The sequence below is a fragment of the Prionailurus bengalensis genome, chromosome E1 (assembly GCF_016509475.1).
Source record: "Prionailurus bengalensis isolate Pbe53 chromosome E1, Fcat_Pben_1.1_paternal_pri, whole genome shotgun sequence".
In the NCBI taxonomy this organism is placed as follows: Eukaryota; Metazoa; Chordata; class Mammalia; order Carnivora; family Felidae; genus Prionailurus; species Prionailurus bengalensis.
In genome coordinates, this window is record NC_057347.1 from 37,289,765 (window position 1) to 37,303,126 (window position 13,362).

At 41.2% G+C, this 13,362-nt stretch overlaps 1 protein-coding gene and 1 long non-coding RNA gene across 2 annotated transcripts in view; one reads left to right on the plus strand and one right to left on the minus strand.

The window, feature by feature from the left end:
• Nucleotides 1–700: 700 nt before the first annotated feature.
• The window catches only part of NPEPPS (aminopeptidase puromycin sensitive), a 95,335-nt gene continuing 82,673 nt past the window's right edge, over nt 701–13,362 (minus strand). The window contains exons 18-23 of the mRNA XM_043584229.1: nt 8,957–9,099; nt 8,472–8,528; nt 5,458–5,565; nt 4,820–4,975; nt 4,467–4,514; nt 701–2,331 (exon numbers count right to left, since the gene is read on the minus strand). Coding sequence (XP_043440164.1) covers nt 2,179–2,331; nt 4,467–4,514; nt 4,820–4,975; nt 5,458–5,565; nt 8,472–8,528; nt 8,957–9,099 — 665 coding nt within the window. The 3' untranslated portion in view covers nt 701–2,178. The remainder of the gene's footprint in view (nt 2,332–4,466; nt 4,515–4,819; nt 4,976–5,457; nt 5,566–8,471; nt 8,529–8,956; nt 9,100–13,362) is intronic.
• LOC122485446 lies at nt 2,241–11,402 on the plus strand. Its single transcript, XR_006297862.1, has 2 exons — nt 2,241–2,353; nt 11,216–11,402. It is a non-coding gene; the product is annotated as an uncharacterized LOC122485446 (long non-coding RNA).

Here is a 13,362-nt window from a genome sequence, read left to right on the forward strand (position 1 = left end):
TGGTAGAGGGTCACAGACGACCCGACCCATGTGACCTGGGGATGAGGAAGCCTGGTGAATAAATACCCTGACCGTCCTCTCCTCATGCCTTTTGATCTTGAAGGTATTACAAACTGGATCAACACAACCTGAAGTCAGAGGGCAAAGGACCCTGTCAGTGCAGTCCGTGTGGGCCAAGCCCTCCTGGGCACAGAATAGGATGGGAGCGGCTCTGAAGGGGACGCAGAAGACACCCTCCACCACCCGTGCCGCAGCATAATTCAAGCCAATTAACTATTATACACAAAACTTGTATATATGCTGAAAATGAAATTACTTCTTTCTAGAATTTCTAATTGTAAAATGAGAATACTAAGCAGATTTCTTCTCAGTCTTTTTGGTGTCCCTACTTTGCTGGTGCCTTAAGCACATGCCTAGATGGCCTCATGGCCGCCCTGCGTGTGGCACCTGGACAAGAGAGCCTCAAGAAACGGGAACTGGCAAGTGTCAGGTTAACTCCTGAATGCTGACTGATCCAGAATGAATTTAGAAGGACTCTTAGGATTTTTCTGTTTAGGTCTTAGTCATTAAGGAATTCAGAAACTGGATTTTCTTAGACTCAAAAAAATCCCATGATAGCAAAACTTCTTATAATCCTAGTGAATGATAGGAAACGTTTATAATTTCTTATTGAAGAGAATAAAAGAAATCAGGACATCAATTTCACATTGACATTTTTATTAACGCCAACTGTTTTTTAATTATTATTTTTTTAAAACAATAGCACAAAAATGTTTCAAGGAAGCAGTCTCACAATCTGATGACCTTCTGAAATACAGTTAAGCCACACCAAATATGAATTCCTGTTAATAACACAAAAAAATATTTTTAAAAAGAAAAATAAAAAGAAAAGGAAAAAGGGAAGAAAAGAAAAAAGGTAGGGCCAGAGAAAAGAAAAGAGGTTTAGAGTTAAAACTCGCTGGATTAGTTAGGTGAGGCTTGTTAGTAGGATACACTGTTAAAGCGAAGAGTGGCACACAGGCTTACAGCTTTTGTTTGAACCAGTTACCACTAATATGCGGCCCCTGCAGCAGTTACCACGGACTTCTTACGTGTCCAGAATGAACCAGGAGAAGCCAGTGTTGACACTGTTGGAAAGAGGCTTAACAGTTGGCCTGTCAGACAACTAAGACCGCTGTTAGCAGAGTAACTCCTTCAGGATGGCCTGGCTGAAAACCCTTTCATCTCTATGTCTCACCTATATGCATTTCAGGGTTCTTAAAAGTTATCTTAAAAAAGAAAGAAAAATAATGTATATCAGTTTCTCTTATTTAATGTGGCTATAAAAGATGTTTCCTTATTATTTCTTTATCTCTAAGAAGGACACCGGGGGGGGGGGTGGGGGGGGGGTGGGGGAGGAGGTTGGGGGTGGAACTAGGAGGAGGAAAAACCCAGACCAGGATAGGTTTGGTTTTTTTTAACTTTTTTTTTTTTTTTTTTTTTTTTTGGCCAAGGGGGTCACACAGAAGGGAAGGCAAGGAGGAAAACTACAATCCTTGGTTCAGATTGAGTTATGCAGGAAAATATATCTTCCTGATCAGTCCCCATGCCCCAAAAAAAAAAAAAAAAAAAAACAAAAAAAACCAAACAAACAAAAAAAAACCAAAACCCCAAAAACAAAAAACACTTGGAATTATGCACAGACTCTATGTTATACCAGCTATCAGCCTTTCACGTTTAACCATTCCCAGAGCAATGGACACTACCCTTGGCTTGTAGGCTGCTCGCAGAACCCACTTCACAAAAAATCTTCTTCACCCAGAAGCCTCTAGTTTCCTTTTGGTAGGTTATAAAAACAGAACATCTGTCATTAACAGGAGAGTGTTAAATACTTTTAACCACTGACAAGGCTTCAGGAAGTTTCACAGTTTCGTTATGCTCTATTTTATTACTATCATATTTACATTTTTTATTTTTTATTTTTATTTATTTACTTATTTTTTTGCTGAATTGCTGATTTTCCTTTTTCAATAGAATTTAATTCTGGAGTGTGAGCAGGAACCAGTTAACTACATTCATCGTCCAACCCCCACTGGTTTGAAAGAAGACTCCAAATTCTCGGCATATGAATCAGCTGTTCGGTAGCCCCACCTCATCCCTGCAGCCAAGCAGCAGAACCGCGGTGGCGGCGCTCAGGGTTCACGCCGTAGGTGGCGAGGCCTTTCGCTGAAGGAGGTACTGGTGAATGCTCTCAGCATCTCGCTTTAGCCAAGCAGCATTCAGCAGGATATTTTCACAACACTGCTGGATGGTGCGCTCAGCTGAAGGAGCTGGGTGGCTCTCGAAGAAAGCCTGGTATAACACAACCCAGAAGGTAGGATCAGTACTAACAATGGTAAGAAGTTAGCAGTATCACAGGTCATGAGAAGTTACCCACTGTTCTGTAAAGGATTCAAAAGCTTTAATCATGAAAATTTACCGCTGCTACTCCCAGGCTAAAAGAAAACAAAGCAGCCCCTTAGACCTGCATACAGGAATTCTTCTCCAAATACATGCTTCAAATCTAATCAAAAGGTAACAAAGAGGCAGAACCTCTGGCCTGTCTTTTAGGTTCATTATCTAGTGGTTAATGTAGGGCTCTGGAATTAGGTTGGGACTCAAATCTCGGTTCGGTCACGTATTAGCCTGTGAGTTTGAGTACATTAATCATTCTGTTTTCTCATTGGTAAGAAACTATTTAGTCCAGAAGTTTAAGAGAAAATCCATAAAAACTCTTAGCACAATACTTGGCAGGCAGAGTCCTTAAGGACGCACACATTCCGGCTGCTTCAAACAAAGATTAATTTGTGAAGGCGATAAGACCACAAAGATTAAATTGCTGCTCCACAGACTCACATCTTTCATACAACAAAACCATTTCTGAGTTTATTATAATTTATCCAAAGCTTATTGATTAAAGATTCAATAAACTACGTTCCAATGAAGTATGCCAAGATTCACAGTAAACAGAGCAACTCTTAAATACCAACCAACGAAAGGACAGGGGTCTTTACTTTGAACCAGTCGTCACAGGTGTAAAGGAAAAGAATGACTAATTCATCAGATTAAGTCTAGAACTTTTGGAAATCAATAACCTCGTTCACACAAACAACAATGGCGCCTTCGCTGAGGCTCGTTCTTGGGGCTGGGTTCTTAGGGCCCAAGTACAATACAGAACTGCCCCTCATTCCATCTCCACAAATAGCACCACTATTTACATATAAGAAACCCAGGAATTATCGTTGATTCTTCCTTCTTCCTCTGCCAGGTACATTCACAACACAGAGAAGCCAATCAGTAAATATTTGTTGAATTAAAGATTAACAAACCCAAGCCCTTGAATTTCATAACTCCATCTCCTGAAAGCTACTCTATCATTCTTGCTTGCAGTCAGCATCCCAAAATGCTTCTCTTTCCCATACTGCAGCCAGACTGAAATTTTTATGGTACAAATCACATCAACTCACTCCCCTGTTGACAAGCAGTTCAAGGGCTTTGCACCCTTAGGAAAATTCATATGGCCTCCAAGGCCCTCCAGTCTGGCCTCTACCTATCTTCCCGGCCTCAGCTTGCCCACTCACTGCCTTTCCCCTCCAAACCAGGTATATGTACTTCTCCTTCAGAGTACTTCTATCCTTTACGGTAAAGTAACTGTTTCCACAGCATACAATGTAAGTTAAATGAAGGCAGAGATCAAGTCTTCCACTGTTTTCTCAAGACCTGAAATCTTAAAATTCCAAACAATGGCTCACAGAGTGAGTGAAACAACACAACAGCCCTCAGAGCCTCCACATTCACACCTCGTAACCCCACTGCCTTCAAGAAGTAAAGGTAAAAGTGACTCTTCAAAAATAACTTCACAATTAAATGCAATGGAAGGCTTAACATTAAGATTTCCCTCATCAGTGTATATCTGTTCCTCAAATGCTGAACTTTACCACTAAACTGAAGAGTCTCCTTTGTAAGGGCTAAGAGGAGATTCCTTGCATAGCCATCTTGTCTCCTCGTGCACAGGACAGACCTATGAAGGTTGTTTTTAGAAAGGAAAAAAAGAACCATTATCGAGGACCTACTACTCTGTTCCAGTCCCACTACATTACTTAAATAACAATCTTATCATCATTCCATTTTATGGATGAGGAGACAGGCTCACAGGGATTAAAAAACTTACTTGAAGTCCCATAGCTAACATAGGGCAGAGCACAGATTTATACTCAGATCGACTGATTCCAAGTTCCACCACGTTCCTTCAACCATATTGCAAAGCGCTCAAAGATGATTCCAACCCTAAATTCTTCAAGCATTAAAGACACAACCCAAGCTGTCTTTGTCCAAGCAAAAACAAGGATAAATACAGCATTACCCCAACATCGTATCATTACAATTTGGCTCATTAGTGTTTTTACTTACTAGATTGAAAAGTAAAAAGGAAACAGTACTTTGCTTACCTTAACCTCTCCAGCCATTTTATCAACTGCAAATCCCTCAACTGATAGCTGAAAAAAACAATGGTTTAAATGGTAAATGTAACTAAAAGACGCTAGGAACAAACTTCCATTTACCTAAAAACCAAATCATTTTATATTCTCCCAACTTCAGAATATTCTAGAAGGTGCAGGATGGGTGATGGAGAAGCCCTTTAATAAAGTTAATAATTATTTAAGGAACGTTTTGGTTTTTTTTTTTTTTTTTTTTGGGAAGAAACCCTTAAAGAGCAAAGACTATAGGCCTAGTGAATCAGGGATGTCTCTAAATAACATCTATGATAAGCAAGCTACTCAAAATAAAAATCTTCACACACCTTTATTAGTCTGGATATTAAGAATCCTCCCTGGTATCGATTATAAAGTTCTTCCCAGTTGTCTTTTATAAACTTCCAAGCAGCCTTCCTTCCATGCTTGCTGCCTCCTGCCACTCCACCAATTACTGACACAGTGTCCTGTGGGCGTACCTCTTCCTAGAAATAGAAAGAGAACGAAAAGTCTACTGTACTCAAAACATCTTCTGGTGCCAGAAAGGGCAAATGCTGTTGAGGTACCCAAGTAATCACACTGAAGACCCTCATTCCTTATTTTAGGAATAACTGGCACCAGAAAGCTTCCTAAAGATCAGCCAAATTGAGAATGAGGCACTGAGACAGGTAAAAACAGGCTGCTGAATAGATGTTTGCTTGGGTTCCTACAGGATAAAGAAAGGAAGAGACAGAAAGTAGGCACAGGGGTAAGATAAGTAGGCTTGCCAGTTTATTCCTGCTTCCAACTATCCCGATTCCCACCGTTAGAGGCAGACATAGATAGAGGTCAGTAACAAAAGCCCATTCCATTTCCCCCAGACTAAGAGGAAGGGGTTAAAGCAGATCAAGAGAATACTGAATCAAAGACAGCTCCACAGATTGATAGGTTACAATTCCCTCTAAAAGCAATTTTCATTGTAACTTACTGAAAGTGCAAACGTGAGGACTTTTTGAATCAATTCAGGTGAAAGAGTAGCCCCAAGGACCCTTTCAATTCGGTTTTTCTCTTCCTGCATATCTGCTTGTTTGTGAAGCTATAGTGAAAAAATACAGATCGAGATAGTTAACTGTCCCCTGGAAGTCAGACACATGCTTATATGAGCTTCTCCCCCAGTAAGGTGAAACTTCTGTTCTATATTCTCATTGGCTAGGCGCGCAGGGCATAAAATTAACAGAAGATAAAACTTTACAGGATGTTCAGGCACTAAATTTGTGATTTGCCATTATAGTAAGTCACTAAATGTAAGTGAGTACTATGTGAATGGCTGGTCATCAGTTCTGAGCAGTTTACATTCAAGATCTGAGGGGTATGATGTCTAATGTTCTGTGTTAAATGAACAAACTGATGATTGCCAATACCATTGAAGGTCATCAATTTAATTTCTAATAGTCAAAAATGCATGTTAATATTAACGATGGTCTCTGATCAGTGGGATTCTGTATCATCAAATTTTTCAACTGCAAAAGCATCGCATGCTGAATGCAGGAAATTAGGAAAATGAGAAGCATAAAGAAAAAATTAAATTATTACAATATGTACATTACCAAATTGGACATCAGATCATCTTATACCTATTTTGTGACCTTTTTAAACATTTCAAATTACAGGAGTATTTTCTTTATACTTTTCTAGTCTGTAAATCTTCCACAGTGATTATACCGAGTCTTTTTTCCACCATCAGAAACAAAACATTATGCATACAAAAATTACACGCATATATGAGATATCTCTCCAAGACAACTTAATCGATAGACTCTGTTGACTTTCTTTCTTTTCTTTTTTTTTTTTTTAAATTTTTTTTTTTTCAACGTTTATTTCTTTTTGGGACAGAGAGAGACAGAGCATGAACGGGGGAGGGGCAGAGAGAGGGGGAGACACAGAATCGGAAACAGGCTCCAGGCTCCGAGCCATCAGCCCAGAGCCTGACGCGGGGCTCGAACTCACGGACCGCGAGATCGTGACCTGGCTGAAGTCGGACGCTTAACCGACTGCGCCACCCAGGCGCCCCTGTTGACTTTTTTTCTCACTGAAGATTTTACACTGACCAGTGTCCGCACACCCCATCACAGGCCCCCATTTCCTCTTCTTTTCCTTTGATTTCTTTTGAGCAGCAGTGTAGTAAAATAGATAGAAGTCAGGAGACCTGGGTTCTAGTCCTGGTTTTGTGTCTAACTAGCTGTGTGACCTTGACTAAGTCCTTAACCTCTTTGGATCTCAGTTTCCCCTTGTGTAAAATGAGTCGGGTGGAGAGATAATTTCTAAGGTCCTTTTCAGCTCCAGGACTCAAGGTCTGAACTCTGGCTTTCAAGAAGCATGGTTTTCCCCAAGGAGAACCTGTTAAACTAGTCCACTAGATGGCACCATAACACCACATTCCAAATATACTTTGAAATCAAAGTTCTTTTTTAGCGGGCCTTATTACTCCTAAATTACCAACAGAAGACAATCCTCCTCATCTCCCATCAACTGGTTTCTTGAAGAAACCTAATTTGGCCTTCATTAGAGCTCTTTCGATAGTAAATCAGAATTATAGTCAGCTCCCTTACATTAAATAGATGCCAACACTTATTAAATATACATACTAGAATAAATTCTTAAAAGTGTGCTATGACATGAAAATGTCAAGGTATCTGTCATGAGAATTTCAGAACCCCTATTTTGTTCCATACTGCTATGGAAAAGACAAAACCCACAAATATCTGATTTCATATGCAAAGAAATACAGGATTCATAGTGCACAGTTTCATAGAATATTAAGACTGAGAAGGGACCTCAATGTCATTTAATTGGAAGTTAAGTTAAACCCAAAGTATAATTTTGATATTATTAGAAAAGAAACTCTTGTCCAAGATCAGTAAAGTGTCACATTTTGAGTTTCTTAAAGTTTACATTTTTCAAAATATTTTAATCATTTAAAAAATATGATTTGGGGGCGCCTGGGTGGCTCAGTCGGTTGAGCATCTGACTTCTGCTCAGGTCATGATCTCGTGGTCCCTGAGTTCAAGCCCTGTGTCGGGCTCTGTGTTGACAGCTCAGAGCCTGGAGCCTGCTTTGGATTCTGTGTCTCCCTCTCTCTCTGCCCCTCCCCTGCTCATGCTCTCTCTCTCTCTCAAAAATAAACATTAAAAAAAAAACAGGATTTGTTTAAAATGAAATACTAGAAATTGGATTTGCAATTTTATCTACTTGAGGTCAGAAAAGTGTTCTTAATCCATTAAAGATGGAAGTAGCAAAGCACATCCCATTCCTGTTCTGTTTGTTCCCACTAAGAGCAGGTCTTTAAATGAATGGGCTTTGCAGATTTGACACGTAATTTGGGTATTTAGACACATTTTGCACATTTTATTCGATGGTAATAAGTACATTCAGCTCCCCCTACCTGTCAAGTGATTTCTTAGACTGACAACCGCATGGACAGGGACTGGAGAAGTACAGTATCTGTATTAGAGTTTAATTACATGCCAACCCTCTGGGGAAACTACAGAGGCTACGCAGGCAAGTCAATTAATTTCCTGTCCATTCGTAAGAGGCACTGACATAACTCAAACCCTGGAGACACCTGATTCTCTCTCCCCTAAGCACGGGCACAAACCTTTTCTTCAAAATGGGAAGGATCCTATGTAAGTTTACACAGAAGGGAAAATTTTAAGAGCTTGACTTGTTAATCAAAATGAATACTTCATTTTTTGGTTTAAGATACATAAACTTACAAATTAAAAAAAGTGAGAACACTAGATGACTTCTGGCATTGTATTGGTAGTACACGTGAACAGACATGATATCTCCCTCCCATAGTTTCTTAATATTTGCCTGTCTGCAACATGCATATCTACATATATTTTTCGCCAGGACTTTTTTTTTTTTTAACCACTTAAAGCTTGTACTGTATCAATCCAAGTTTTACAGCAGAAGATGGAAACCCTTTCCAAATGTACTCACCTTTAGCATAATGTCTAAGGTAGTGCCATCACCATGCTTCAAAACGGTCAGATAAACCTACAAGAGAATACAGGAACGACAAAGAAGGCATCTGATTAAATGCATCTTGTTCCAAATATTCTAATGTTAAGACAGAAAGCAAGTCAACACGATTGTAAACAGCTGTGTGTGGATGTTACGTACAAACTGTGCGACAAAGAGCTTTGGAGCCCATACTGAAAACCAGGCAGGGAGACGGCATGCACACCGGCTCTCTCAGGGGAATGTGCACAGATAATCAGCTTTAAGCACAGTGTAGTCTGAGAAACTTTAAACAAATGAGAAGCTGGCTACAAACCACCTAAACGGCACATATTAACACAGAGTCAGACACAATGTGTGGATCAGTGTCTAGGTCATTTCTGGTTACCATTAAATACATCCCACACTGTGTGCAGAATGATGCAGTCATCTAGAAATCAAGGTTATTTATCATGAAAACCTACAGGACTCCTCAGATCAGCGGAGAGAATCTGTTTCCCTTCCACGTGGTCCTTAAACCGACGGCGGGCTTCTTCTAATGTTGCCTTATGTCCTGCTTTTCCCAGTTTGCCCAGAACCAAGCCCCTCAGGAGTGCATCTAGATGACCTGATTAAGAAGTAAAAGAGACACAACACTGCTTAAAAATCCCATTTTCACAAATATGCTACTTGGATATCTTATACCACGTCTACCATCTTGAACAAACACAATCAATTACCCTAGTACTTGAGAGAACACTGATTTATATTGTTCAAATCATAAGAGTGAAATGAAGTGCTAATAAACACACTAGACAAGCAAATAAATTTGCTGACTTTGTCTACAAATCCCAATGATCTGAATTTACTAAATGTTCACTCCATCTAGGTAATTACATTGCTAAGGATTATATGTGAAAGAAACAGGCTTAGATCATGCAGTTTTGACCCAAGATTCAGAAAAAAGGCCACATACTGAACTAGTACGCTGTGTATAACCAACTGAAGTCTTAGATTTTTAAAAATCGAAATCTGATGGATCGGTTTACTCCAATAAGCACATAAAGAGATGTTCAACTTTGGTCATTAGGGAAACGCAAATCAAAACCACTATGAGATCTGCTTCACACCCACCAGGATGACTAAAAAAGACGGACAATAACAAGCACTGTCAAGGACGTGGAGAAGTTAGAACCCTCATACGCTGCTGGCGGGAACGTAAAATGTTGTGACCACTTGGAAAAACAGTCTGGCAATTCCTAGAGAGGTTAAACATGGGGTTACCGTATGATCCGGCAAGTCCACGCAATAGAAATGGAAGTGTTACGTCCACAAAAATTTGTACACACATGTTCACAGCAGTATTCACAACTGTCAAAAAGTAGAAACCATCCAAACACCCACCAAGTGATGAAAACACAAAATGTGGTACATCCATACAGTAGACTACTATTCAGCTATAAGAGGATGTGGTACTGACAGACACTGCAACTCGGATGAACCTTAGCAACATTGTGCTAAGTGAAAAAAGTGAGACACAAAAGGCTACACGGGGTATGATTCCATTTACAGGAAGTGCCCAGAGTAGGCAAATCCATAGAGACAGACAGCAGATTAGTGGTTACCAGGGATCGGGATTGCCAGGGGATGGGGAGTGACTGCCATGGGTATGGAGTTTCTTTTGAGGCTAAAGAAGTTATTCTGGAATTAGATGGTGGTGACGGTTGTGCAATGCTGTGAACAAACTAAAAAAGACTGAGTTGTATACTTTAAAAGGTACATTTTATTATATACTATGTCTTAAAAAAAAAAGTGAACACTAGCAATGATGGATTGCAGTACCAAAACAGCTAAGTCGTGGTACATACAATGAAATACCACTAAGCAATAAAATGGAATGAACACCCTGGATGTATCTCTAGCACATTATATTGAAAGAAGCCAGATGTAAGAGCAGGAAAAAATATATTAGGATTCCATTTACATAAAGTTCTAGAAGAGATAATATTAATCTAGGGTGAAAAAAGGCAGAATAGTGTTTGCCTGGAGGGGATGGATAGGGGAACCGGCCTGGCAAGGACTGACGGGAAGAGGCCCTGAGGCAACCTCTTCAGTGTATTTTTTGTCAAAAGTCGCTGAATTGTAACATTAAATATTTTTTTAATGTTTATTTATTTTGGAGAGAGCAGGGGAGGGGCAGAGAGAAAGAGAGTGAGAGCGAGAGCGAGAGCGAGAGCGAGAGAGAGAGAGAGAGAGAGAGAGAGAGGGAATATGAATATCTGGAGCAGGCTCCAGGCTCTGAGCTGTCAGGACAGATCCCGACCCGGTGCTCGAACCCATGAACTGCGAGATCATGACCTGAGCTGAAGCTGGATGCCTAACTGACTGAGCTACCCAGGCGCCCCAAGAAATGTAACATTTAATTGTGCATTTTGCTACATTTAAATTATAACTCTAAAAAAATAAGTCCAAGAAAACAATAGGAGATCAATACATAACACAACAGGACACTAGTGAGGTTCTTAGAAGAACCAATTTGTAACTCTGACTCTGGTACTCACTTGCTGTGTGACACAAGGGAATGTTTTATTATTTTGCTGTTTGATTCTTCTATCTATAAAACTAGAAAACTAAAGATATTCTCCCTATTTCATTAAGGTGTTTCTGAGCCGTGAAAGACAAGTACAACATCCACCAGTCTGCGAGGATCTGACCCCACATACCCTCTTATGTTTTGTTTCTAGGGCTCTGTGCTCCTGTTCAAAGCACACTCCTCCGTTGGGTCCCGACTCCTCTCCATCGCTTGGCCATCGCTCCAGAAATTACCCCCCGTCTCTTTCACATCACGGATTTTTCTATTACTATTCTAACATTGTTATCAGCACAAAAACATGTTACAAAACCTTCCTCTTTATTAAAAAAAAAAATATATGCCTCCACTGACTCTACATCTCTCCCCAGACTATCCCCTTTTCTCTGATTGCCTTTTCAGCAAAAACTCCTTGAAGAAGTTGTCTGAATGTGGGGCGCCTGGGGGGTGGCTCAGTCGGTTAAGCGTCTGACTTCGGCTCGGGTCATATCTCACGGTTCTTGAGTTCAAGCCCCACATCCAGCTCTGTGCTGACAGCTCAGAGCCTGGAGCCTGCTTCCGATTCTGTGTCTCCCTCTCTCTCTCTGCCCCTCCCTTTCTCATGCTCTGTCTCTCTCTCCCAAAAATAAACATTAAAAAAAAAAAAAGTTGTCTGAATGCGCCCTTTGCTTACCCCCTCCCGCTCTGGAGAACCACTAGTGCTCTCTGCCGCTCCACAGAACTTGCTGATGGCCTCACCAACCCCCTTCATCTCGCCGGACTCAGAGCACCAGCTGTCACAGTGGGTAACGCTCCTTCTGCACTGCTTCTTAAGACGTCTGGAACATCTCCTCCCTCCTGACTGTCCCACCTCAGTGGCCAGTCAGTCTCCCTTGCGGACTCCTCGTCTTCCATTCAATCTCCAAATCTTGGCCTGGCCTCGGACCTAGCCCTCAGACCTCTTTTGTCCGCCTACACTCAGGCCCTGCGTGATCTCATCCAGTCTCGTGGCTGTAAACACCATCTACACACTAAATGCATTTATTCAGCCTAGACCTCTAGGCTTGACTCTCCACCTGGATGTCTAAGTTGACATGTCCAACACCCAGCTCCTGATTCCCTCTGTTCCCAGCCCGCTTCTACGGCCGTCCTGTTCTGTATCTGGCAAGGTCACCCCTCCGGTCCTCAGGCCAGAATGTGGTGGCTCCTCCTTCTTCCCCTTCCAGTCAGTCCACCACCAAATAGGTTCAGTTCTACCTTCAAAACATGCCCAGAATCTGCCACCTGCAAGTGTAAGCTGCACCCGGCACCTCAACTGGATTACTCGAACAGCTCTGTAATGTCTCCCTGCTCCTGTCTCTTGCCTCTCCACTCGTCTGGGTCCCACACAGCTGAGTACGTCAAGTCACGTTCTTGTGCATCAGCTCTCAAGTCACTTTCTCATATCACTAACTGTGAAAGTCGAAAATGTACTAGGTCCCACAGGTCCTATAGGAGCTGCACTGCTTCCCACTCTGTCCCCCTCACTTACTCCGTCCTGATGTAACTAGCCTCCTTGTTATTCCTTGAACAACCCAAGCTTGCTCCTGCTGCAGATCTCCTGCACTGGCTGTTCCCTGTCTGAACCATTTCCCTCTAGATGGCCTCACAGCTCTCTCTCAGGTCTCTGCTTATGCTCACATTACCACTTCATCATGAGTGACTGTTGCCCTGACCAGGCTAGGGCGTACCGGCCTACCACTCTTTATCTACCTTACCTAACTTTATTTTTCTTCATGATACTCGTTGCCACCTAAATTATCGTATGTTCAATGGTTTGCTGTGTCTCCCACTAGAATGTAAGCCACACAGGGCAAAGCTCTCTTCACTGCTGTACCACCAGCTCCCAGAATAGTACCTGGTATTTACTAGGTGCATAAATATTTGTTGAATCCACAAGGGGAAAACATAGAGCTCGAGGTAATTGTTACTGTTGTTCTTACTGCAAAAGACTCTGAGATCAAGACTGCCAGGATGAAATACCACCTTTAGTTATTTGCAGATGGTAGAAAACAATTATATATAAAACCACAAGATCACCATTCCCAACATATGATGACGGCAAAAGAGTAAATACACAATTATGGAAATAACCAGAGGAGAGAACACATGTAGAATGTCAGTAACTTCCTTAATTCACTTACTGTCTCTCGGTATCTTTCCAAGTTGTACATATAAGGTGCCTGATATTTATGGCAATAATAAATAAAATCATCTAAAATTCCCTTTAGCTTTTCTTAACTATAGACAGGCCTTTGGAACGCTGTAAAAGGCCTCTATTTC